Consider the following 27,761-nt stretch of genomic DNA (forward strand, 5'->3'; position numbering starts at 1 on the left):
GGCAATACTTCTACAGCCTGACTTCTGGTACTTGAGTCCAAGAGCAGTCAAAACCCTCGAGGGCCCAGGTACTGGCTGCCACAGCAGCTTTCTGCTTCCCCTACTCATTCAATCCGTCTCTTTTCCCCATTCAGATATTTTCAGACTGTATTCTCAGGTTACATAAAAATAAGATCAGAAGCACAGTAAGTTACAATGGAATCAGAAGTTCTAACTTGGGTGACATGAACATGTCTCAGATATCAAAAAACATCCCGGAAGTATATGCAGAAATGTATATAAGTGCATTAATGCATTTGTTTTCCTGGAGAAAGCTATCTTCAGATTGTAAAAGGGTTCCATAACCTCAAAAAGGTATAAAACACAACAAAAACCAACATCTTGCAACCACCAGGCAGTTTTTTTTTTTTTTTTTTTTAAAGATTTTATTTATTTATTCATGATAGTCACAGAGAGAGAGAGAGAGGCAGAGACACAGGCAGAGGGAGAAGCAGGCTCCATGCACCGGAGCCCGATGTGGGATTCGATCCCGGGTCTCCAGGATCGCGCCCTGGGCCAAAGGCAGGCGCCAAACCGCTGCGCCACCCAGGGATCCCACCAGGCAGTTTTAATTCTGCAACTTGTGGCTTTCATTTACTTGTTCAACAAATAGTGATTATTTATGTGCCAGGCCCCAGAAGGGTACAACAGAGAGCAAAGCAGATAACAGCCCTGCCCTCACGGAGCTGCCTGGGGTCTTCACCTGTTTTAACACTTGCCCTTGTGTTCTCTGTACACCAGTACCTGAATTAAAGCTATCAGAGCTGAAGAGGCTTTTAAGGGCTACAATGGTCCTTGTCCATGTACCCTGAGTAGCCGTCAAGTAGTCTCAGGTACTCTCTCCTAAAACTGATGCTACTTACTGGTTTTTAACACTGAAGACTTGTTCTATTCCCATTATCCTCCAGGGGAGCAATTTGATTTAAGAAGGCTGTTTACCAGTTAACACTTTTTATGAAAACAGGGATTTTATTTTAAGATGGTCCAGGGGTTAAAGGTATCACAGGCCAGTAAGCTGTGATGCAAGAGAATGTGGGCTATGGAAAGGAAGGAGTAAAACTATCTCCATCTGCAGATGACAAGATCTTATATATAGAAAATTCCTAAGATTCCACAAGAAAGCTATTAGAGCTAATAAAATGCAGCAAAGTTACAGGGTACAAGATAAACAAACAAATACCAGTTGTGTTTCTGTAAGCCAGTAGAACAATCAAGAACGCAATTCCACTGAGAGGTGCCTGGCTGGCTCAATTGGTGGAGCATGTGACTTGTTGATCTTGGGGCTGTGGGTTTGAGTCCCACGGTAGATACAAAGATAACTTAAAAAAGTAAAATCTTAAAAAACAAAAACACAATTCCATGGTACAATGCCATCTAAAAGAATAACTGGAAATACATTTAACTTAAATAAAACACTTGTACACTGAACACTACAAAATACTGCCAGAAAAAAAATTAAAGAAGACTTAAGTAAATGGCAAGACATCTTGTGTTCACGGATAGGAAGCCTCAGTATTATCAAGATGTCAACACTAACCAGAGATCTACAAGTTCAACACAATCCCTATCAAAATTCTAACATTTTTTTGCAGAACTGGAAAGGATGATCTTCAAATTCACGTGGAATTGTAAGATACTCTGAATAGCTAAAACAATCTTGAAAAAGAAGAACAAAGTTGTTAGACTTCTACTTCCTGACTTCACAACTACTACACGAAGATACAGTAATCAAAAAAGTGGTCTTGGAGGGACACCTGGGTGGCTCAGCGGTAGGGCATCTGCATTCACCTCCGGCTGTGATCCCAGAGTTCTGAGATTGAGTCCCACATGGGGCTCCCTGCAGGGGGCCTGCTTCTCCTTCTACCTGTGTCTCTGCCTCTCTCTCTGTGTCTCTCATAAATAAATAAAACCTTTTTAAAAAAGTGGTATTGGGGGGCACCTGGGTGGCTCAGTCTGTTTAGCGGTCGACTTTTGATTTTGGCTAAGGTCATGATCTCAGGATCATGGGATCATACACTGGATACTTCAGCTCCACACTCAGCAGTAAGTCTGCTGGGGATTCTCTCTCTCCCTCTTTCTCTGCCCTTCCTCCTGTTCATGCACATACTCTCTCAAATAAATAAGTAAATCTTAAAAACAAAATACTGTGGTATTGGCACCCAGACATACATATAGACCAATGGAATAGAACTGAGAGTTCAGAAGTTAACACATACATTTATGACCAAATGATTTTTCTTAAAGATTTATTTATTGGGGGCGGGGGGGGGGGGTAGAGCATTGGGGGTAGGGGTAGGGCAGGAGAATCTTCCAGCAGACTCCCTGCTGAGTGTGGAGCCTGAATGGGGCTCAATGCCACAACCCATTAGATCACAACCTGAGCCAAAACCGAGTTGGACACTCAAACAACTGAGCCACCCAGGTGCCCCTAATACTAAATGATTTTTGACAGGAGTGCCAAATTCATTCAAATAAGGAAAGAACAATCTCTTCAACAAATGGTACTGGTACAATTGGATTTTCACATGCAAAAGGAAGGATTTGGACCACTACATCAGACTACATACCAAAATTAACTCACAATGGAGAAATAATTACATATAAGAGCTAAAACCTTAAAACTCTTAGAAGAAAACACTGGGTAAATCTTCATGACCTTTAATTTGGTAAGGGATTATTCAGTATGAATCAAAAGCATGAGTAGCAAAAGGAAAATCAGGTAAATTGGATTTCATCAAAATTAAGAATGTGCATTGGGGCATCTGGGTGACTCAGGTCACAATCTCAGGGTCTTGGGATTGAGTCTTGCATTGGGCTCCCTGCTCAACAGGTAGTCTGCTTGTTCCTCTTCCTTTCCCTCCTCTCCCTCTCCCTTCTCCCCACTGCTTGCATGCATACTCTCAAATAAATAAAAATCTTTAAAGAAAAAAATTAAAAAAGAACGTGCATCAAAGCAGACTATCAAGAAAACAAAAAGAAAACCTACAGAAGGGGAAAAAACATGAATTTAATATCCAGAATATATAAAGAACTCCTAAAGTTCAACAACAACAAAAAACAAACAACCTGATCAAAATATGGGCAAAAGACTTGAGCATTTTTGCAAAGATATAAAAAATAGCCAAGCAGCATATGAAAGGATGTTCTATTTATTTTATTTTTTAATGTATTATTTTATTATTATTTTACTTTATTTTTTCATGAGAGATGGGGGTGCGGGGAGAGTAAGAGAGAGGGAGGCAGAGACACAGGCAGAGGAAGAAGCAGGCTCCATGCAGGGAGCCTGATGTGGGACTCGATCCCAGACTCCAGGATCATGCCCTGGACCAAAGGCAGGCTCTAAACCACTGAGCCACCACCCAAGGATCCCTCAACATTATTATTAATTATAGAAATGTAAATCAAAAATTTTAAAATGGAAATTAGTAAGTGCTGGTGAGGACATGGAGAACTAGAACCCTTGTGTACTGCTTGCTGTAAAATGGTGCAGCCACCGTAGAAAACAATATGGTGATTTCTCAACAAGTTCAACATGGTTACCATATGACCCAGCAACTCCAATGTTAGGTATATACCCCAAAGAACTGAAAATAGGTATTGAAACAAAATTTGTACATGAATGTTCATAATAATACTGCTCAATTTCCAAAAGGTGAAAATAACTCTGATGTCCATCATCTAAAGAATGTATAAACAAAATATGATATATCCATACAATGAATACTATTTGGCCATAAAGAGAGTGAAGATACAAGCTACCACATGGATGAACTTTATTTTTTTTTTTTTTTTTTTTTTTTTTATTTATGATAGTCAGAGAGAGAGAGAGAGGCAGAGACACAGGCAGAGGGAGAAGCAGGCTCCATGCACCGGGAGCCCGACGTGGGACTCGATCCCGGGTCTCCAGGATCGCGCCCTGGGCCAAAGGCAGGCGCCAAACCGCTGCGCCACCCAGGGATCCCGTGGATGAACTTTAAAACATTATGCTAAGTGAAATAAGCCAGACCCAAAGGCCAATATTGTAGGATTCCATTTATATGAGATATCTAGAATAGGCAAATTTATATATACAGAAAGGTGGTTACTAGAATTTACCAGGGCCTCATGAGAGGGGGAATGGGGAGTTACTGCTTAATGGTTACAGAGCTTCTGTTTGCAGTGATGAAAAAGTTTTGGAAATAGATAGTGGTGATAGTTGCACAATTACGAATGTAACTAATGTCACTGAATTGTGTATACTTAAAAATAAATTGTTATGCTATTTTACAATAACAATAAAAAAAGAACGTAACACACCAAGACCCCTGAACTGTAGGTTAAAATGGGTAAATTGGGGGTGCCTGGGTGGCTCGGTCAGTTAAGGGTCTGCATTCAACTTGGGTCATGATCCTGGGGTCCTGGGATGGAGCCCTGCATCGGGCTTCCTGCTGCTCCCCTTACTTGTGGTCTGTCAAATAAATAAATAAATCTTCAAAAAATAAATGGTATACTGTAGAATATGTGAATTATATCTCAATAAAGCGGTCTAAAAAAATAGGATTGGTGTCACCTATCCCATAAGACTAATAATCTCTGTGAAGCCCCTAGCTGATGGTTCTTATTCAACAGCTTTCACACATACAGAAAACTAGGTCAGCATAACAACCAGGCTGGGACAGGCCTTGCCTGAACCACACCAGGGCATCATTTTCATGATATTGTCACCTAATTTACACATTTAAGAAAAAAGAACAAAAACCTATTAATCTTCTCTCATTCACAACCCAATGAAAACATGATTATGTTAGAAGAAAAAAATGTTATTAAAAATACAAGAACTTTCTAAAATTCTAAAGGACTTTCTAAAGATTCCTACTTTTGATAAAGCACTGTGATTAATGAAAAAAACATTTCTGGTACAGAAGAAGTAGAATAAGTCAAATTCCTAACTAGATACTGTTAAGCATAACCAGCAAACATCAATGTCAGAAGGGCAGAGAAGGAGCCATAGGTCTTGATGAAAAGTGTTGAAATTCTTACTTAACAGGCGACTAGGAAGTGGTGGGGTCATTGCTGGAATGTGACAGGAGGTAAGACAGAGTGGCCCTGTTACGTTAGGAGGTTATGACCCTGTATAGATATCCAAAGCTGAGTTAGATGTTTGATGATGATCCTGTACAGATCTGACATCACTGTGGATAAATATTACAGGTGACACAGTAGCAGAGGAACTCACACACGATTCCCGAAAGGCTGAAAAATACAACTAGTACTAATCTAATTTTGCTTTGCAGACAATTTGATCTCAGTCAGTAGAAGAATCAATGAAGAAACTAAATTCAGCTAATGTGAATTTAATTCTAACCAATGAGGCAAAACCAACTGGTTGAAGTAGAAACCTAAGAATTCCAGGCCACTCAGTGAAGAAAGTGGTGCCATGGGCCTTAAAAAGATTCAGGAGGAAAAAAAAAAAAAAGATTCAGGAGGGATGCCTGGGTGGCTCAGCGGTTGAGCGTTTGCCTTTGGTCCAGAGTGTGATCCTTGAGTCCTGGGATCGAGTCACACATTGGGCTCCCTGCATGGAGTCTGCTTCTCCCTCTGCCTGTGTCTCTGCCTCTATCTCTCGTTCTCTCTCTCTCTCTCTCCCTATCATGAATAAATAAATAAAATCTAAAAAAAAAAAAAAAAGATTCAGGAGATTTGGAAACCAGATGTAATCCACTGACTAGGGGTTTCAAAATGGAGAGAAGATAATCCAAGAAGATATATGAACATAATCACTGATGACCCCAATGGGAACGAACAGCAAGCATCTTGAGAATGCTGGTGAACTCACACAAAGAACTCTGAGCATCATAAAAAAAAAAAAAAAAATGCACCAAAAATAAAAGGATATCCTTATACTGATAAGACAGATATTGAAGTACTGACCAAATACACCAGCAAGCAGGAATGAAAGTCCAACTCTGGTCACCTGCCACAGACCATTACAACACAAGACACTAGTAGATCCTATAAAAGGTCAAGTTTCTTGGTTTCATTAAAACAGGGACAACGGCAGATTCTATAAAATGTAAAAGTCGAGTGAGTGTGAAATCATACCTGGACAAAATTCTGAATGCAATTAGCAAACAGATGGTATTTGGAAGGCAGTACGGGCTCAAAAAAGAACAAGTCATGCCAACCCAATCTCATTATCTTTTTTTAGATATGCAACGTAGATCATGAGAAGCTGCAGGGGAGGACTTTAGTACAAAGACCTGGATCGTGCTTTTAGAAAATCTGCAGATAACATGAAACTGAGGGTAGGGGGGTGATCAATATACTAGATGACATAATAAGGATTTTAAAAGATTCAGATAACTGTACAGATGGTGTATGACAAAAACCAAAAGAAATGTGCATCCCCCCTCCCCCCACATACCCAAACCCTGAAGAAGGATAATTACAGGGTCACATACTAAAGTCATTGGGCTTTAGCAAATACAGGAAGGGGCCTCGTAGTTGTTTCTCCCTGGTGGACAGCTAAAAGGAATCACTCATGAGACTATATTCTAGAACTTTCAAAAGGACAGAGACCTTTGTTTTCTTTACTACTGAACTCCAAACTCCCTTAACGTTTGCCTCACAGTAACTACCCAGTAAACCTTTGCTGAAGGGGTATTTTTGGAGATGCCCAACCTGAGACCAGAGGGCCAATGGATTTAGGCGCTGCAGAAAGCTAAAACCATCAGGAAGATGGGCAGACTGAATGACCTATTACTGCAACTTGCCTTTCTTCCCCATCCTGAGTCACTTGAAGCCTCACTTGCAGTCCCCATCCTGAGTCACTTGAAGCCTCACTTGCAGTCCAAGAAAATGTTATTCTTCCTCCACAGAATCTGTTCCACAGACTCTGATTCCTACAGATCTGTCACCAACTGTTTTCCTTCTTTTTTTCTTTTTTCTGAAGTAGGCTCCACGCCCAACACAGAGCCCAACATGGGGCTTGAACTCATGACACTGAGATCGAGACCTGAGCTGAGATCAAGAGTCAGACACTTAACTGATTGAACCACCCAAGTGCCCCCATACCAACTGTTTTCTTAACCCATACCTCAGGGGAAAGCTCCACCACAGCTACATTTAGATGCTTGGATACAAATTTTCATACAGCAAATAATCACTGGTGTGGAGCCCCAGAGCTAAGGACAATGCTAACTACTAAGTAAGTTCTTCCCTTTCTTTTCTAGTCAGGAAAGTATACTGGAATACAAGTGTGTGAGAATGCTATTATTACAGGGAGACTCAAGCACTTGCTGTCAATTATTTAAAAATCAATCAATAAAAATGTAAGTTGCCTGCAAACTTCAGAATCTCCATCAGTTGTGAGAAATTGGTTCAATTATGCCTCCAATGAAGGCAACATAAGGAAACCATTCATCTGCTCAGCCCAGTCATGGCAACAGTTCACTTGCTCTGCTTTGTCTTTTGCCACTTTTGCCCTCTGCCCAACATACCACATATTCTCACCAACCTGCAGCTGCTCAGTGGTGTTAGGTCTTGTTCATGTAAGCTCTTCCCTCTGCCAGGAATGTGTCTCTGCACTTCATCCAGCTAACTTCTATTCATCCTTCAAAACTCAGTTCAAGAGTCACCTCCTCCAGGAGGGCTTCCCAGACAGATACCCACACTCCCATCTCCTACCCCCTTCCCTACTCTCCCTCATACTCTGAATGTTATTAGAGCACTTACCACACTGTTGGTTTCTGTATCTATTCTCTCACGAGGTGGTAAGCACATTGGTAGTAGGATCATACAAGACATCCCTCACAGGTTAGTTGCATACATGGATAATTAATGAACAAACTCACATCAGCTCTCAGAACAAGTATGCCTTTTAGACTCTAAAGAATTTAAGTAACCTGCTCAAGATCACACCATGAAAAGCCAGGACCTGAACACAGGTCCATGATCTTTCCCTAACCACCTTGCTATTCCACTGTCAGAGAAGGACGACTACAGTTATTTTATAATGACAATAGCACCCTTGCTCTAAACATTCTCTTCTGGTCAGTGATCTACTTTTGGAAAGGGCTACATTTCCCTCAACCTTAGAATGTTCTTGTAGGGTGTGACCCGCTTCCCAGGAGCCCTTTCCAGCCCAACTACACCAAGAACATGGGAGAAATCTGCAGTTTTCAAGGAGTGGAGACACCCACCTTAATCTCCTCGCATAGGTACCAAGTATTCCATTTCAAATTAAATCCGAAGGATCAACTCACTTCTTAAAAAGAGGTAATAAGCAAGAGAGAAAAATGGCTAAACACAGACCTGTTTTAAATCTTTTTGCTTATAGGAATGTTCTTTTGAAAATCAAATTTTATGAAAAAAATGTGTGAAATAATTCACAAAATAAAGTTCATCCAGGCCCTCATCGTTCTCCCTAATAACCATCAAGGGAAATAAGGGAGCTTCAATTACTGGCACATTTTGTCCTACTTGTCTCACCTTTCTTATTTTAATTTTATACTTTTCCTGGTAACCTAATTGCAAAAGTCTCAAGAGAGTTGTTTTTAAGATCAGACAAGCACTGTTTTAGAAGATACTGTAACTCATAGAACTATTTAACTTATGCTATAACCAAAAATCTCATTTAAATCCACAGAATGAAGAATATCATTAAGTGGAATTCACCAAAAGTTTATTACTTGGGTCCCCCTTACACTCTCAGTGATACACACCAAAACAAGCCTTTGATGAGGCTTACACAGCTGGGGTAGTGCCATGAGCAGACTCAGGTGTAGAGACCTCTCTCTGGCGTCTGAGAAACAAGGAGAGCTGCGTAATGGCCAAGTATGTGGGTTATCTTAAAATACACATCATTAACCAGGCTCTTTATCCTCATCCTGGTCTAAGGCCCATGTATCTGCTCACCAAGCCCAAAAGATCCCCCCTTAAGGGCTGCCTGGGTGGCTCAGTCAGCTAAGCAGCAGACTCTTGATTCTGGCTCAGCTCATGATCTCAGGGATCTGAAATATTTTTTTAAAATTTTTATTTATTTATGATAGTCACACAGAGAGAGAGAGAGAGGCAGAGACACAGGCAGAGGGAGAAGCAGGCTCCATGCACCGGGAGCCCGACGTGGGATTCAATCCCGGGTCTCCAGGATCGCGCCCTGGGCCAAAGGCAGGCGCCAAACCGCTATGCCACCCAGGGATCACTGGGATCTGAAATCTTTGATCCAGCTGTGATTCAGGCTCCTCCACTGAGCCAGGAGTCTACTCAACGATTCTCTCTCTCCCTCTGCACCACCACCCACCCCCTCCCCACTCACAAACTCTCTAAATAAATCTTTAAAAAAAAAAATGCTCCCCCTTTATAGTACCTGGTCTTCCACTCTATAACCCTCTCTATGTACACTCCAAGCAACACATAGGAGATACAGGTTTGTAAAATGCATGCACATCTTAGAGCTAGAGGTCAATAGGCAGGTGGCCTAAATGGAGTGAGGCTTTAAACCCTAGCTCAGGGGCACCTGGGTGGCTCAGTTGGTTAAGCATCTGCCTTCGGCTTGGTCATGCCTTCCGAGGGTCCTGGGATCGAGCCTGCCTCTCCATCTGCCACTCCCCCTGCTTGTGCTTCATCAAATAAGTAATTAAAACAAAACAAAAAACCCTTAGGCTCAGGTAAGAGCCCAATTCCCAACTTCCTCTATGGAGCTTGGAATTCTGATTGGGCCTTGACCTCAGTGTGTCTAACACATGTGAGTCACAACAACTTTGTGAATCCTAGCTCTCTATTCCTATGATGAGACAACAGACATAAAAATGCCTCAATTGCAGGAATTACTCTGCAAACCGGAAAGTTTTTAGAGCCCAGAATACCCTATGTAATTTTAAGGTACTGATGTGTGAACTAGGCCAAAGGTATGTGCCCGTGCAGGGGCACGTGCATGTGGAGATGAGAAAGCTGCAAGGCCTACTCAGCCAGGATTCAGTCTGGTTTCTTTCCTATTCCTCCACTGGTAAGCATTAAAAGCATGTGGGTCCTCCCTAGACCTGGTCCCTGTCACAAGCCTCAGATGCTCACTCCTTTATAGCCAACATGAGAGGGAGAAGTAATCAGACTCAATCAGACTCAGGCTCCATTGCTTCATCCTTCGGTCTTGCAGCCCTGCCCTACTCTGACCTTGGGGTGAACACAGAGAACAGAGAACGATCACTAGCGTAACCTCAGTTTCTCCAACATATATGCAATTTAATAATATCAACAGAGTATTCAGCTGTATCACATTACAATGATATTTACCTTGTAGCTTGTGGCTCACAAAGCATTTTCACATCTTATTAACAAACTAGGATTTGCGGCACTGAATTCCATGTTCTGACACGTTAATATTTAGGGCCCATCTCAATTTATGTATTTTATACCTCATTAAAAAAAAACATGAAAAATATACAGGACTGTTCTAAAAACATGAATTTTTAAAAAATCCTTTTTTCCCCCTTAAGTAGTCCTTCTGTTGTTCTTCTGGGGTTTGTGCTCATTTATGGTCACTCCAGGTTTACCAGATGTCTCATCAAACTTCTACGTTCTGTGATATGCCCTCAACAGGCTTATCAATCAACACTGACCTTCAGGACTTTTTGGTTCAGAACACCACTCTTGCTAAGCTTTGCAAAAGTTTTTTTTTTTTTTTTTTTTTTTTTAAAGACAGTTAATGTTTGATTTAAAGAACATGACTTGGCAATTAAAATGCTCAAGTTCTATTTCATGCTATTATGTAATTTACAAAGTCTCTATCAAAAAATAGATCTAGGGCAGCCCGGGTGGCTCAGTGGTTTAGCGCTGCCTTCAGCCCAGGGCGTGATCCTGGAGACCTGGGATCAAGTCCCATGTCGGGCTCCCTGCATGGGGCCTGCTTTTCCCTCTGCCTGTGTCTCTGCCTGTGTCTCTGCCTTTCTCTGTCTCTCATGAATAAATAAATAAAATCTTTAAAAAATTAAAAAATTAAAAAATCTAGTAAGGTCTGAGATATTTTAAACTCTGCCTAGCTGAAGAGGAATCCTAAGACATTTATTGATGTCTCCTCAACTGATCGCGATGTTAGAAATATGGAACTGTACAAATGGCTATGTGTCTACCTGTATGCTCATTTCATCTTTAGGTAATGGATCTTTATTAACCATCATCATCTTTCCTTATTGGAAAGAAAACCAACTACAGGGGGATCCCTGGGTGGCTCAGGAGTTTGGTGCCTGCCTTTGGCCCAGGGCATGATCCTAGAGTCTCGGGATCGAGTCCCACGTCGGGCTCTTTGCATGGAGCCTGCTTCTCCCTCTGCCTGTGTCTCTGCCTCTCTCTCTCTCTGTGTTTGTCTCTCATGAATAGATGAATAAAATCTTTAAAAAACAAAACAAAACTACTGTGAGAGTAAACCTAAGAGAGATTATACCCTGGGAGAAACAAAGAATATAGAAAGGACAAGAATTGTGTGGGACACTCACAGTGGATCTTCCAAAATTACCCGGTTCTCTTATTCCCCTGAATAGAACTTGAAATGAGCAGTTACTTTGTAGAAACAAAATTAAAACCAAATGTCAAAAGACCCAAAAAACCAGCCTTGTAAATTTTACCTCTAATGCCAAGGCGGTCTTGTCATAAGCACAGGGTACTCTTTTCTGGATGGCTTTTGCAAAGACAGGTCCATTCTGTGTGGATGGCAAAGGGTTGATCGCTGCCCCAGGAGTACTGGAAACTGCAGGTAGAGGAGTTGTGGTCTGAGGTTGAGCATATGCATGAGCAGGTTCTGGGATTCCGTAACTGTTGGAATTCCTATTCCCGTGCTTTCCATGTGGTGAGGATCTCACAAGCTTTTCAACATAAGGAACAGGAATCATCCCAATCCGGCCCTCCTTGTTCCGGGCACTCCACCACTGTTCTTCAGGCTTCTCTATTATCACCAGGATCTCACCCTTTTTAAAGGGCAGGTCTTCAGCATCATTCCCAAGAAAATCATAGAGAGTCCGTACATATTCCAGATTTTCTTCTGCTGTAGGCAGGTTGGGTGCTGATACAGATCCCATTGGTGGGCTTGGGTACCTTCAGAGAGAAAGAAAATTAACTCTAAGAGAAAAAATCTTGATACCAGTGTTTGTCAAATATTTAAATAAACCATTTTCCTCTATGATGAATTATTTCCCTTGCTAAATTCTCAGTAGTAAGAAAGTTCTGTCATATTGTTTTATGTTCTGCAGTCTGTACTGCAACAGAATTTAATATCCTGAATAGACCTTGTTAAATCACAAGTACATACACACACACACACACAATCTGTTTCACAGGAACCTTTTGTTTACAGAGATACAGCTGGTCTGAGTTTATTTATTTTAAGATTTTATTTATTTATTCATGAGAAACACACAAAGAGAGGCAGAGACATAGATTGAGGGAAAAGCAGGCTCCTTGTAGGGAGCCAGATGTAAGACTCGATCCCAGGACCCTGGGATCATGCCCTGAGCCAAAGGCAGATGCTCAACCACTGAACCACCCAGGTGCCCCCAGATTTATTTTTAAAATCTTAAGTTCAGTCCTTCCTTAGGACTCTGGAACAACCACCACACATTCTTCCTCCTGGTCCTAATCTATAGTAAGCATCCTGCACATTTCCCTGGGTACCCAGAGAGAAAATGACAAAGGTTTCTGTGTCCCTCAAAATACAAAAACCAGAAAAGGGTTTATACATAAGCCAATTAAAAAAGATAATGAAACCCACATTACATTTTATGCAGGAATCATCATCTGAGCACCAAAATGAAAACATAGGGACCTTTTCACTGCAGAATTCACAGGCAAGAAAGCATCAGTCCACAGACACCACCACACGCCTCTGCTGTGCTCAAGAGATCAACATGTATTGGCCAACAAAGCTGCAGAATGCCCTCCCAGAGATAGTTCTAGGAGTGCAGTCTCTGCTCTCCTCTAATACCCCATCTGTAATGCCTCTTTTGGAAAAGAACTATAGAGGTCTCTCTTCACCTAAGAAATGTTTTAAGAAGTTGCAAATGTACCAGCTTTGGGGAAAATAAACTGTCTTACCATTAGCTCCCTCCCACACCTTAACTTTTCTAAAGTACAGAATCTACACCAGAGTAACAAACTCTGGGCTTCACCCAAAGAGCCTGCACCTCTGAAGGGACTCAGCTTGCAGTACCACCAACAGGGCCTAAATCTAGAGTAGCCTTGAGAGTAAGCTAGGATAGGAAATGCCTGTTTAACCACCGACTATGGTTTCCGATTTATCTTTTTTTTTTTTTAAAGATTATTTTTTGAGGGATCCCTGGGTGGCGCAGCGGTTTAGCGCCTGCCTTTGGCCCAGGGCGCGATCCTGGAGACCCAGGATCGAATCCCACGTCGGGCTCCCGGTGCATGGAGCCTGCTTCTCCCTCTGCCTATGTCTCTGCCTCTCTCTCTCTCTCAAAAAATAATCGTTTTTTAAATTTTTATTTATTTATGATAGTCACACAGAAAGAGAGAGAGAGAGAGAGAGAGAGAGAGAAAGAGACACACACCATGCGAGTGAATGGAGGAGCAGAAGGAGTAAGAGAATCCTCAAGCAGTCTCCCACTGAGTCAGAAACCCAACTTAGGCTTCGATCCCAGGACTCTGGATCATGATCTGAGCTGACGAAGCCACCCAGGTGCCCCTGCTTTGTCGTCTATTAGCTCATGGCCACTCTTTCTTTCCTTTAATTAATGATCTAAAAAGTTACTTCATATAATAACGTGATCGTTTTATGTTTGTGTATTTTTTTTTCCTTCATAAAAAGTGCCACCATAGGGACACCTGGGTGGCTCAGCGGTTGAGCGTCTGCCTTTGGCTCAGGGCGTGATCCTGGGGTTGGAGGTTCAAGTACTGCATCAGGCTCCCCGCACGGAGCCTGCCCCCCCACCCCTGCCCTGTGTCTCTCATGAATAAAATCTTAAAAAAAGTTTCTCATATTCGATTTTTTAAGAGAGGGAGGGGCAGAGGGAGAGAATCTTTTTTTTAAATACTAGCATTATTGACTTTATTTTTTATCTTATTTATTTATTTGACATAAAGACAGAACAAGCAGGGGGGATGGCAGAAGAAGGGAGGAGAAGCAGGCTCCCCGCTGAGCAGGGAGCCCAAAGTGGGGCTCAATCTCAGGACCCTGGGATCATGACCTGAGCTGAAGGCAGATGCTTAACCAATAGAGCCACCCAGGAGCTCCAGAAGATAATCTTAGCAGGCTCTATGCCCACCATCCTGAGATCATGGCCTGAGTCAAATCAAGGGTCAGATGCCCAACCGACTGAACCACTCTGGTGTCCCTCGATATTAGATTTTTTGTAAAGCCTAGATTTCCAGGGACACCTGGTGGCTCAGTAGTTGAGTATCTGCCTTTGGCTCAATTATGATCCCAGAGTTCCGGAATCAAGTCCTCCATTGGGCTCCTTTGCGAGAAGCCTGCTTCTCCCTCTGCCTACGCCTGTGTCTCTTATGAATAAACAAAATCTTAAGAAAAAAAAAGCCTAGATTTCCAGATTAAAGAACAGGGACGTTTTTATGGTCCTTGATACACACTGCCACACTACTTTCCAAAAGGCAAAACTTACATCTTTTTAAGTATAAATGACTAGCTTAATATAGTATACTGACTACTGAATTAATAGCAGTAGATGTACCATGCCATGGTGATTAGGAGCTTGATTTAAAACCTCTAAGATCGGGGGATTCCTGGGAGGCTCAGCAGTTAAGTGCCTGCCTTCAGCCCAGGGCGTGATCCTGGAGACCCAGGATCAAATCCCACATCAGGCTCATTGCATGGAGCCTGCTTCTCCCTCTGCCTCTGCCCCCCCCCCATGAATAAATAAAATCTTAAAAAAAAAAAAAAAAAAACCCTCTAAGATCGGGATGCCTGAGTGGCTCAGCAGTTCAGCGCCTGTCTTTGGCCCAGGGTGTGATCCTGGGGTCCTGGAATCGAGTCCCACATCAGGCTCCTGCATGGAGCCTACTTCTCCCTCTGCCTATGTCTCTGCCTCTCTCTTGAATAAATAAAATCTTATTAATAAATAAATAAACAAATAAATACAACCTCTAAGATTTTATTGCTTATTAACAACATGGTAACTGAGGGGCAAACTGCTTAATATCAATACATTTAAAAAAGAGCAGGAGTAGTAAGTAGCAGGAGGAGCAACAGAGTTGACACTTACTACCTATGCCAGGCACTGTTTGTAGTCTATACAGATGTTAAATTACTTCATCCTCTCACAATCCTGTGATTATCCCTATCTTACATGCCAACATAGGGTTAGATTTGTACTGAGGCAGTCTAGTTCTAGAGTACTCAACTCATAACCTCTAAGGTAGTCAACCTCAGGAATAAACCCCATGTCTTTTCAGTGTATGGGGATTAACGTCAGATTATGTGTGAAACATGCACTATAGTTCTTGGCTGTTACTAAGCATATAATTAGCTCCCCACCCCCACCCTCTCTGAGGTAAGCCCTGCCCCTATTTCATGGACTACATAAATCTCAGATACTATACTAAAAGCACAATCAGGGATCCCTGGGTGGCTCAGCAGTTTGGTGCCTGCCTTTGGCCCAGGGCGCGGTCCTGGAGTCCCGGGATCGAGTCCCACATCGGGCTCCCGACATGGAGCCTGCTTCTCCCACCTCCTGTGTCTCTGCCCCTCTTTTTCTATGTCTATCATAAATAAATAAATAAATAAATAAATAAATAAATAAATAAATAAATAAATAAATAAATAAATAAATAAATAAATAAATAAATAAATAAATAAATCTTAAAAAACAATAAAAGCACAATCAATTCCATCTTAGACTGCTTCCAAGGGTATTTCATTGTCTGCATAGTTAGAAAGTTTAAAGCAGTTCTACAACATAAATTACGAGGACACTACTAGTATAGCTTCAGCTGTATACTATAAAACACTATAAAATTCAACTGCCCAGGTATCCATTAGATTTATTATGTACTAAGAACTCAGGAGACTGGGCAGCCCCGGTGGCTTAGCAGTTTAGCTCCGCCTTCGGCCCGTGATCCTGGAGACCCCGGATGGAGTCCCACATTGGGCTCCCTGCATGGAGCCTACTTCTCCCTCTGCCTGTGTCTCTACCCAGCACCCCCACCCCCCGTCTCTAATAAATGAATAAAATCTTAAAAAAAAAAAAAAAAAACCCTCAGGAGACAATTAAAAACGAGTTCTTAAAAAAAAACAAAACAACAACAACAAAAAAAAACGAGTTCTTGCTCCTAAAAGACTGCCAATTTAGCACAGGTAGAGACTGGAAAGCAAATACAGCACAACAACAGGTAATTAAGGTGCCTTGACAAAAGTGGATAGAGTCAGGAGCACTCAAAGAAAGGACTGAGTTATGTTATGGGCAGGAGAATAGCTGAAGACTAACTCCCTTTGGAGTTGAAAGATTTTGTTGAAGACAGGCTTACATATTTTGGTTCTAAATCAGAAAAAGACTAGAGGCCCAAAGGTTCAAACTCTCCCTTTCCTAGCCTCCCCACACTTCATGGGGCACACTGCTCATTCCTATAAGCACAGACCAGGAGCTTTGCTAGCCAGGCCCTTAAGGTTGACAAACTTCTCTAAAAAAATATATGAAAACCATTCTTAGCTTCAGCACACTATACAAAAACTGAATCTGGCCTAGGAGTCTGCAAGCTATGGCCTGTGGGCCATTCAGCCTCCTGTATGGTTTTGTAAATAAAGTTTTATTACAACACAGCCAAACTCATTCATTTAAGTATTGTCTATGATTGCTTTTGTGATGTCAGGACATAGTTGAGAAATTGTGACAGAGACTATATGGCCTACAAAGCCTAAAATATTTACTATCTGGCCCCTTACTGAAAGTTTGCCAACTTGTTGTCTAGACTACTGGGTTAAAAGAGCAGAGAGTGCTTTTCAACTTTCAATACTTCCCTGGTAAAGGGGGATGTATGCAAATCTAACAAAGATGGAGGATGGCTTATACTTTCTCCACCATTATATTGCTATAGTGAATGTGAGGCTCATTTCCTGATTTTGTATATGCTCAGATATCCCTAAAATTGACATCAAATCAATCTTCCAGCCACATCCCTGAAGTAAATTCAAAATCTTCTACCCCATATCCTCAGCTCATGTATCCACCAAAATTCCCTGCAAATTACACATCAGTACCACTGTAGATATGAAACCATGATGATGCCAGGGCAGATTATCTTGTCCCCACAGCCCAAAGTAATATGTAACATAAAATTAGAACAATTCACTGTTCTCATTTTTAACATGCCTTGCTCAAGACTAAATAAAAGAGCACCCGTAAACTCCTCTTTAAATTTTACATACAGGGATCCCTGGGTGGCACAGTGGTTTGGCGCCTGCCTTTGGCCCAGGGCACGATCCTGGAGACCCAGGATCGAATCCCACGTCGGGCTCCCGGTGCATGGAGCCTGCTTCTCCCTCTGCCTGTGTCTCTGCCTCTCTCTCTCTGTGACTATCATAAATAATAAATAAAAAATTAAAAAAAAATAAATTTTACATACAAAGAGGTTTCCAAGTTCATTCAAATACTCTAAGACCCATGTTTCTCCCTGTCTTGTGCCTATAGTCCACAGCACATTGAGTAAGACCTCGATGACTACCTGGATATTGGCCTGTCAATGAACTTCTCTTTAGACTAAAAAGTACTACTCTCAGCTTCACATATAAAGCATTGATAAAACATTTTCTTTAAACCTGAGCGTTAGTATCTTTTTTTTTTTTTTTTTAAGATTTTATTTATTCATGAGAGAGACAGAGAGAGAGGCAGAGACACAGGTACAGGGAGAAACAGGCTCCATGCGGGAGCCCGATGTGGGACTTGATCCCAGGACTCCAGGATCATGCCCTGAGCCGAAGGCAGACGCTTAACCGCTGAGCCACCCAGGTGTCCCGCGTTAATATCTTCTAAACTTAAAATTTCCTTCATGCAAAAAGAAGGAATACAACTTCTGGGAGGAGAATTTCAAAGGTACTGGTAATTTAGCTTTTTAAAGGGCTCACATGGGTATTGAAGACTTTTCTTATTATGTACATGTTTATATACCCTCTTGTATGTACACAAATATTTCACAGTAAAAAGTTTGAAAACAACACAAAATAGAGGAGAATAAATTCTTTTTTAAAAAAGACTTATTCATTGGGGCACCTGGGTGGCTCAGTCGGTTAAGTTCTTGACTCTTAATTTCGGCTCAAGTCATGATTTCAGGGTCCTAAGATTGAGCCCCACATCAGGCTCCCCACTCAGTAGAGAGTGTTTATCTCCCTTACCCTGCTCTCCTTCTTAAATAAATCTTTAAAGAAAGATTTCTAAAGAAAGAGAGGGAACCCGACACTGAGCTAAAACCAAGAGTCCAATGCTCAACCAACTTAGTCACCAGGCACCCATAAGAGAATCAATTCTAAGATTAGCTAAAAACAGCACTGAGTACAAAGGATCTCACCCTTCCATCCTTAGATATTCACACCAGCGCTAACAGCTCTGTCTGTGGCTGCCTGTCCACTCCCTTCCACAGCTCTTCTGCTCATTCTGTGGATTCCATCTAAGTTTAGACTCCCAAATCTACATTATTTAGCCAACTCTCTTCTCAATTACAAACCCATCAGATTGCTAAACTTTGCTTCCAGTAAGCATCTCAAAGAGTCTCCCTGTTGAAAACAATCATCCCCCCTCACTCTGATCAATTCTCTTCTATTCTTTCAATTAAAAGCACCACTGAATCATCCCTGAAGTCATACTTCTTTCCTTACCGTCTATATGCAATTGCCCAGCGAAGGAAGACTACTAATTTCCACTTTATAGTCCCAAAGTATGTGATCTTAGTTCAGCTTCTTACGATCCCTTCTCCTATAACAGCCTGTAATTAGTCTAACATCCTAGACTCTTTTCCAATCCCACACCAGAACAGTTTCTAAAAAGTAAAACTGGCCATAGCAATTCTCTTCTCAAAAGCTTTAGATAGCTCCTACTGTTAAACTCATTCACAAAGCACAGGAGGCCCTTTACAATTTAGCATTATTCTTCCTACCTACCTCACTGTCCATCACTCACGTTAATTTTAACTCTGTGCCTTTCCCAGCAGGCACTGCCACCACCTTTTGTCACCTCCTTCTCATCTCTTTCAAGCCTTCCCTGACTCCTCCATTGATCATCCTTGCTGTTACACTCCCAACATATTCTATTTTTTAACTTGTTCAATATACTGAGCTTCTCAAGGGCTAAAACCATTTACTCCCATTATATGCCCTGAGACTAGTATTGGGCTTTGGTGTAGAGTAGGCTCAATATAGTGAAATTCCTAATAAAAATAAAATGCCAAAGACATAGGGAAATTTTTCCCGTTCCTGTTTCTATCCATTTTTTTCCTTCTGAAAACACAAAAACTTCAGTACTCCAATTCCCTATATCTGATTTAATTCTGTTATACAAAGAAATCCTGTATGCCATCTAGTTTGCTATCCAAACCTCTTCAGTTCACCACTGTTCCACTCATGCTCTCAGTCATCATTCCAGACTAGTTGCCACATGCCTAGTGGCCCCACCTTACTTGGTATGATCTTAGCTCAGACTCTAAAATAATCTGAACTCCCACTAATAAGCACTGTCCCCTTTTACTTATCAGGAACAGCTAAAATATTTTAGCCTGAAGGAAACCTAGAAATAATGTAGTCCAATTCTTCAGGTTAAAAAGAAAAATCTCTGTATTTGAATTTTAAATAAGTCACAAATCAAATGGCTACCAGTACTTTACATGCAATGGGAACACAACTCTTAACTAGGCAAGCTTCCATCCCCAGCATAACCATGTTCTTGTACCTCATCTGAATCAAATTTAGATTTACGCTACTCCTAAGAAGAAAATCAAAGGCTTATTTACATGCCAAATTCTATGCTAATCAAAATTACTGGTAATCCTCCTCCCCCACTCTGGACTTTTAAAAGTCCAGATTTGAGTTCCCTTAATTATTTAGAACAGGGGATGTGGGAGAAGTGTGACCATGTTGCCCGTGGCATCCTCTGGTCCATGTGGGGCTTGGCTTCTGCTTCACAGGAGGGCACTCAGGTTAAGCTGGGAACCCCTTTTCAACTACTCTACCATAGTAGATAGCATAGAAATGGCCTTTAAAAAATCTTCTCAAGTAATCTTCTCAACAATGGGATAGGGATTGTTGATTCAATGTTAGTTCCATATTACCAAGTATATAAGATGTGTAATGTCTGTTGACAAAATCAAATAATTTCTCTAAGGGTCCCGCTTGCTTTAGTTAAAATTTAGAATTTAAATTTATAATTTTTTTTTTAATTTTTATTTATTTATGATAGTCACAGAGAGAGAAAGAGAGGCAGAGACACAGGCAGAGGGAGAAGCAGGCTCCATGCACCAGGAGCCCGATGTGGGATTCGATCCCGGGTCTCCAGGATCACGCCCAAAGGCAGGCGCCAAACCGCTGCGCCACCCAGGGATCCCTAAATTTATAATTTTTTTTAAAGATTTATTTATTTATGAAAGAGAGAGAGAGGCAGAGACACAGGAGGAGGGAGAAGCAGGCTCCATGCCGGGAGCCTGACGTGGGACTCGATCCCGGGACTCCAGGTTCGCGCCCTGGGCCAAAGGCAGGCGCTAAACCGCTGAGCCACCCAGGGATTCCCTAAATTTATAAATGTTTATACTCAAATAGGAGGGGAAAGCCACCACAGGTTGTTTATCAAATGGATTATAATATAAAAATTACACCCACATCCAGGGTGCTTGGGTGACTCAGTAGGCTAAGGGTCCAACTCTTGGTCTCGGCTCAGGTCATTTTCTCAGGGTCCTGAGATCAAGCTCCTTGTTGGACTCACCGCTCAGCACGGAGTCCGCTTGACCCTCTCTCCCTCCTCCCTAGCACTCACGCTTTGTCTCATAAATAAATAACATAAAATCAAATAAAATAGGGCAGCCCCGGTTGCTCAGCGGTTTAGTGCCACCGTCGGCCTGGGGTGTGATCTTGGAGACCCGGGATCGAGTCCCACGTTGGGTTCCCTGCATGGAGCCTACTTCTCTCTCTCTCTCTCTCTCTCTCTCTCTCTGCCATGAATAAATAAATAAAATCTTTAAAAAATAAATAAATAAAATAAAATAACATAAAATTTTAAGGAGCACCTGAGTAGCTCAGTGGTTCAGTGTTGGAAGTCATGATCCCGGGAGTCATGGGATCTAGTCCCACATCAGGGAGACTGCTTCTCCTTATGCCTGTATCTTGACTTCTCTCATGAATAAATAAAATCTTAAAAAATAATAATAAATAAGAATTAAATTTTAAAATTATACCCACATGCTGAAAAAGAATCCTTTAGTGTCGGGGATCCGTAAGTAGCACAGTTTAGCACCTGCCATTGGCTTAGGGCATGATCCTGGAGTCCCGTGATCGAGTCCCGCATCGGGTTCCCGGCATGGAGCCTGCTCCTCCCCCTGCCTGTCTCTGCCCCCACCATCTCTGTCTCTCTCATGAATAAATAAATAAAATCTAAAAAAAAAAAAAAAAATCCTTTAGTGTCACTCAAAATCAACAAAAGCCATCTGACAGGATATGACACTTTTTGGGGGTTAAATTTAAAACCCACCACAGGTGGGGATCCCTGGGTGGCTCAGCAGTTTAGCGCCTGACTTTGGCCCAGGGCGCGATCCTGGAGTCCTGGAATCAAGTCCCACATCGGGCTCCCGGCATGGAGCCTGCTTCTCCCTCCTCCTGTGTCTCTGCCTCTCTCTCTAGCATAAATAAATAAATAAATAAATAAACAAACAAACAAACAAATAAATCTTTTAGAAATAAATAAATAAAACCCACCACAGGAACACTACAAATACAAAAAGTAATTAGTAAGACAAACTGAGAGGACACAAAGTTACAAATGTACCAAGTCATCTTTGCTTTTTCCTTTCTCTTCCCTCATCACCCCCCCTCCCGTCAGTAACATCAATCTTAACTCCAAAACAGGCACCTCCAAGTCACACCTCTACATCAGCCTTGTGACTTATATGTCATCAGCCACCATCATTTTGCACCCAGATAATTGTAACAACCCCACTCCCCTGCTTCAAACTCCTTCCATGGCACCCACTGTGCTTTTTTTTTTTAATATTTTACTTATTTATTCATGAGAAACAGAGAGAGAGAGAGAGAGAGAGAGAGAGAGAGGCAAAGACATAGGCAGAGGGAGAAGTAGGCTCCATGCAGGGAGCCCGATGTGGGACTCAATCCCGGGACTCTAGGATCAGGCCCTGGGCCAAAGGCAGGCACCAAACCGCTGAGCCACCCAGGGATCCCCCCCACCCACTGTGCTTTAAATAAAATCCAATTTCCTTATCTTGACCATTACATCTCTTAACTCTTCTTAGACCCCACTCATTCATTTAAGTACCACACCCCCAACTCAGTGGCTATCTTTCTCATCTCAGGACTTTCTGTAAGCTCTTCCTCCACTCTTAGCCCAAGCCTTCCCAAGGCTTGCCTCTTCTCTACCCTTAGGTAGCTTTGTGCTCTCTGATCACACTACGTCAGGTAGGTCCCTCCTATTATATTCTCTGCTCAGCTTCATTTCCTTCATAGTATTTATTAATCTTGTAAGTATTTTTTACTTATTTTCCTACTTTTCAGTTTTGTCTCTTCCAGTAAAATAGAGACAATCTGACATTCATTGCTCTCAGTCCCTATCACTGGGATATAACTCTTGTAAATATTTAAATAAAAATATAAAATTAAAAAAAATATATATATAAAATTAGGGGTGCCTGGGTGGCTCAGTCGGTTAAATGTCTGCTCTCGGCTTGGGTCATGATCCCAGGGTGTTGGGATCCAGCCTCACATAGGGCTCCTCGCTCAGTGGGGAGGTCTGCCGCTCTCCCTCTCCATCTCCCTCTCCATCTGCCTCTCCCCCAGCTCATGCTCTCTCTTGCTCTCAAATAAATAAATAAAACCTTATAAAAATATATAAAACTAAATGTTATTCCAATAACAGACTAGATTCCAATAACATTCCAAGATCAGACTAGAAAACAAGCATCAATCCTTAAATTCCGAGGAAGTCATACAGTCATAATTTTTCACTAAGCAAAATTTTAAAATGAACTTTTACCTAAGGGGTATGAAACTCTGGCCTTAAGAGCTCAGTTTTGCTGCCTAGAAAACTAAACCACTTGATTTATCTTGTCTGGGGTGTGAAGAAGCATTAAACTGACTTGCATTTGGCCAAGGCTTTATATGGCACCTCTAGTTTTCTACAAAGGCTGAAATATCAAACCCATCTTCAGATTTCAGGCTTGAGGAAGACAATTCAAAGATTAAGTAAATCCAGTCTGCATCTAATTCTACCAGAATTGTGATCGCCCTCTGAGATACCAGCAGAAAATAAAAAACTAAATTACAGCAACATGCCTGGGGCAGACAGTGAAGAGGAGAAACAATTACAGCTGCGTGTAAGTGGGAGGGTCAGGGAAAGGCCCCATTATTTGAGGGGTCTGGAACAGCAGCTAAGATTTCAATAGGTGAGGAGTGGGGTAGGGTTAGGCAGTCAACTGAAGAGCCAGCAGCCCACCTGGCAGCTGGAGCAAAGGTACAAAGGTGTGAGAAGGTACGCAGGAATGGCTACCAGGAATTAAGTGAGTTGCCTAGCGGGACTGCACTAAGGGAAGAACAAGGTGGGGAATAACAGAAAGTTATGTCTGGTATCTGGGAAGACACATGTGTGAAAAATGTGGAGTTGTTTTTGTTGGGTCACGGGAACCCCTGCAGCATATTCCTTTTTCTCTCTCTAGTCTGCAGCATTATTCCTTTCTCTCTCTCTCTAGTCCCTAGAAGGGGATCAAACCATTTACTCACACCTTCTGAAACAGCTGTATTATAGTACCTGTTACCTCAAAGCAAGCACAATGCCTTGCACATATAGCATGGCTTAGTGCATGAAACTAATGATATAATTCACCTCCATGAGTTGGAGAAGTAATCACTTGAACATATTAAAAATCTCATTTTAGTTGGTTCTAATACTCTCTCCAACCTCTTATATCAGAATATACCATGCTCCACGTCAACTCCAATTACCAGCATCTTTGGGGACCTGGAGATTTCACCAATCAGATTCTTGGTGCTTAGGCCTTTGTTATAACACTATTTGATTTATAATCACTTTCTCCCAGTTTTTAAAGTCCATTTAGTTCAGCAGTTAATCTTATAGTCATTATACTGTCATGGCTTTGTTTCTTCTCTCTTACTCCACAGAAGCAACACTTAGGCATCCAGTGGGTGCTCCTTAATTATTATAGCTTTTAATGGTTAAAGCTCAGTGCAACATCTTATCAGCAAATCTATAAAATCAGAAACAGGTCATTCCAAAAAAAAAAAAAAATCTATATCGGCAGCCTATTCCTTTTTAAAAAAAAATTTTTTTTTTTTAAATTTTTATTTATTTATGATAGTCACACAGAGAGAAAGAGAGAGAGGCAGAGACACAGGCAGAGGGAGAAGCAGGCTCCACGCACCAGGAGCCCGATGTGGGATTCGATCCCGGGTCTCCAGGATCGCGCCCTGGGCCAAAGGCAGGCGCCAAACCGCTGCGCCACCCAGGGATCCCGGCAGCCTATTCCTTTTAAACATAAGTTCAAGAACCAAAATGGACAGCAAAATACTTTTTATTTAAAAAAAAATTCCAAGCAATTTCTTCAGTTCAAATTTGACATAATTTAAATAAAAGAAACGTGAAAAAATACTAAAGACAAATTAAAGCAAGTAATCAAATAAAATAATGCATTTACTTAGAAAAGAGAATGTTGCTTGCTTTAAATTATTAAACTTACAAATGTACAAAAGGTATACCTAAAATTAAACTAGGACAGAATTAAAGTATCGCTCAAAAATTTCCTTAGTAATTTACATCCTAGCTTCATTCTTCTTTAGAATATAATCAAATACATTTCTGGCCTATTAATGGTCCACCCTGGGGATAAACTATAAAATAAAAACTCAAAAAATGCGTCCTCGGGGATCCCTGGGTGGCGCAGCGGTTTGGCACCTGCCTTTGGCCCAGGGCGTGATCCTGGAGACCCGGGATCGAATCCCACGTCGGGCTCCCGCTGCATGGAGCCTGCTTCTACCTCTGCCTATGTCTCTGCCTCTCTCTCTCTCTGTGACTATCATAAATAAATAAAAATTAAAAAAAAAAAATGCGTCCTCGCTAAAGCCAATGCATCTTCTTCTTAAAATTTCTGTTAGTTGGGATGCCTGAGTGGCTCAGCGCTTGAGCGCCTGCCTTTGGCTGAGGGTGTGATCCCGGGTTCCCGGGTTTGAGTCCCACATTAGGCTCCTTGCATGGAGCCTGCTTCTCCCTCTGCCTGTGTCTCTGCCTCTCTCTTTCTGTGTCTCTCATGAATAAGTAAATAAAATCTTTAATAAAATAAAATAAAATGTGTTAGTTATAAAACAAAAGGTGTCTAGGTAATTCAAATTTAGCACCAAGGTATCCTACATAGTTCCGCCACTTCACTGTGAAAGGTTTTGTTCCTAAACGCTCAAGCATTTTCATTTGTCGATTATTCCAAAGGCTGCAGTCCAAGAGTTCTTAAACTGGAGCAGGGAGCCCAAGAACCTTGAACGGTGTGCAAAGTTGTGTGTACGTGCATTTTTACGGAGGGAGAACGCCACAGCTGCCCTGAGATTCTCAAAAAAAAAAACAAAACAAAACAAAAAAGGCTTAAAAACAACAAAAACGTCTCGATTAGGATAACCCAATAGATAATGTGACGAACGGCACAAAGCGGGCATTTTAACCAGGCAACCGCCGTTACACAGGTTTAAAACCCATCCCCTCATCCAACAACCCAGACCCTGGCACTAGCCTTCCGTTCAGAATGCCTTCTGGAAAACAATTTGGTTCAGAATGGGGTGAAAGGAGTTCAATCCCGCTCCCCCCACCCCCTACCCGGCGGTCGATCCCCCGCGAACCAGCCCCTGCTGTTCTCGACCCTCCGCCGCGGTCCGAGGGGGGCTGTGCGCGCGGGGAGTGCGGGCGCTCGCGTACCTGGGCGCGGGCTCGATTAGGGTGGTGGTGTCCAGGTAGTGGATCTTGTAGAACTCCAGCAGGGCCGGCAAGTGGTCAAACTCCTGGTCCCCGATCTTAAAACGGCGGTTGGGCAGCGAGTTGATGATGTAGTGGGAGACCCGCGAGTTCTCGGACACCGACAGCACATAATCCCCAGGGCAGGTGGAGGAATCGCGAACTAGGAACATTCCGTGGCGCTGGCCCTGCAGCCGGGTCTGCGCCTCCTGGCGAGAAACCGGCCCCATGTACCAGGCGGAGCGGTCTGAGGAGTCGAACCTGGCGGAGGACATGGTGTCTGGCCGGGGCTCTGCGGCGACTCGGGGCGGCGGCTGCTCTCGGCTGTTCTGGACGCCTTCGCCCGACAGACGGCTCTGCGGCCAAGGAAGGGCCTCTTGGCACACCTCGAGGCGCGCTTAGAGGGCCGAGCCAGCACCTTCGTCTCGGCTCCGGGCCCGCAGCATCCTCTGCCGCCGCCCGCCTGCTCCGGGGCCGCCTCACGGACGGAGCCGGCCCGGGGAATGCAGGGCACAGCCCGAGGTCGGGGCGGGCGAAGCTGAGCCGCAGCGGAGGCCGCCCCGGGGTTCTGGGGCTGCCCGGCGTACCGGGGGTGCCTCCAGCCACTCCTGGCCCGGAACGCGCGACTCCGCGCCCCCCACGGCTCTGCACTGATACCCGCCGCCACGCGAAGCACCGGACTCCCAGGAGCGTCGCGCCTCCGGGGCGGTTTCGCCCAGCCCGTTCCCAAGAGCCACAGCAACAAAATGGCGGACGCGGGACAAGCGGCCGGCCACCTCCCCCTCCGCTCAGCGCGCTCGGTCTGCGCACGCGCGAGCTCTGGCTCTCAGCTGCCGCCCAGGCCCGCCCCGTGACGTCGCGCGGCGCGGCCAATCAGGAGCGCGGTCGTGACGGTCGGGGCGTGCGCCGCGCTCCGCCGCTCCCGCGTTCCGGGAGGAGGCGGAGGCGGCCGGGGAAGCGGGGGAGGCGAGGAGGTAGAGGCGGCGGAGGAGGAGGTGGCGGTAACGGCCACTCCCTTCCTGGGCTGCGGTGCGCCGCCGGGGGCGCTGCCGCTGCGGGCTCCCCCCCAGCTCCGGCTGGAAAACAGCTGGAGTCGAGAGGGAGCGGCGTTTCGAAAACCTGCTCCGCGAACAAAGCAGAACGTGCATGCAGAACCTCTGGCCGTGGAGGCGTGGCACTGAGGTGACCTGGCTGGCCCAGGGGCCCCGGGGGACCCGCGCTGAGGGAGACCCGCGGGCGGACACGCCTCGGTGGGTCGAGGTGGCTCTGGAAGGACGCGACCGCGGGGGCTGACGTGACCAAAGCCGAGGTGGCCTGATAGGCTCAGGGACCCAGAGTGGCCGGGAAACTCGACAGCCGCAAAAAGGGGTTGCGAAGGTCGGAGCGACAGGATTGAGTGGCCCGAGGAAGTCCACCTTTTGGTGCAATCTGGCCATCATTAGCGTTTAACTGATGAAATGCGGACTCCCCCGGGTGTGGCCCGAAGATCTCGTCCGGCTCCAGTTCTGCAGCTTCTCGAGCTAATCTCCTCGCATGCCCGCCCCCTGGCTGACCTGCTTCGGCCGGTCGTGGTGGCCTGTT

At 43.5% G+C, this 27,761-nt stretch overlaps 1 protein-coding gene across 2 annotated transcripts in view; it reads right to left on the reverse strand.

Annotated features, from left to right (window-relative positions):
- Window positions 1-26,992, reverse strand: part of CRKL (CRK like proto-oncogene, adaptor protein) — a 40,866-nt gene extending 13,874 nt beyond the window's left edge. Inside the window, exons 1-2 of one of the 2 annotated variants that reach the window (XM_072803627.1) lie at window positions 26,145-26,989; window positions 11,637-12,102 (exon numbers count right to left, since the gene is read on the reverse strand). In XM_072803627.1, the coding sequence (XP_072659728.1) occupies window positions 11,637-12,102; window positions 26,145-26,455 (777 nt within the window). In that variant the 5' untranslated portion in view covers window positions 26,456-26,989. Of the gene's footprint in view, window positions 1-11,636; window positions 12,103-26,144 lie in introns of both variants that reach the window. The other variant, XM_072803628.1, reaches the window with a different exon arrangement.
- Between the last annotated feature and the right edge of the window lie 769 nt (window positions 26,993-27,761).

Source organism: Canis lupus, chromosome 27 (genome assembly GCF_048164855.1).
Source record: "Canis lupus baileyi chromosome 27, mCanLup2.hap1, whole genome shotgun sequence".
Lineage (NCBI taxonomy): Eukaryota > Metazoa > Chordata > Mammalia > Carnivora > Canidae > Canis > Canis lupus.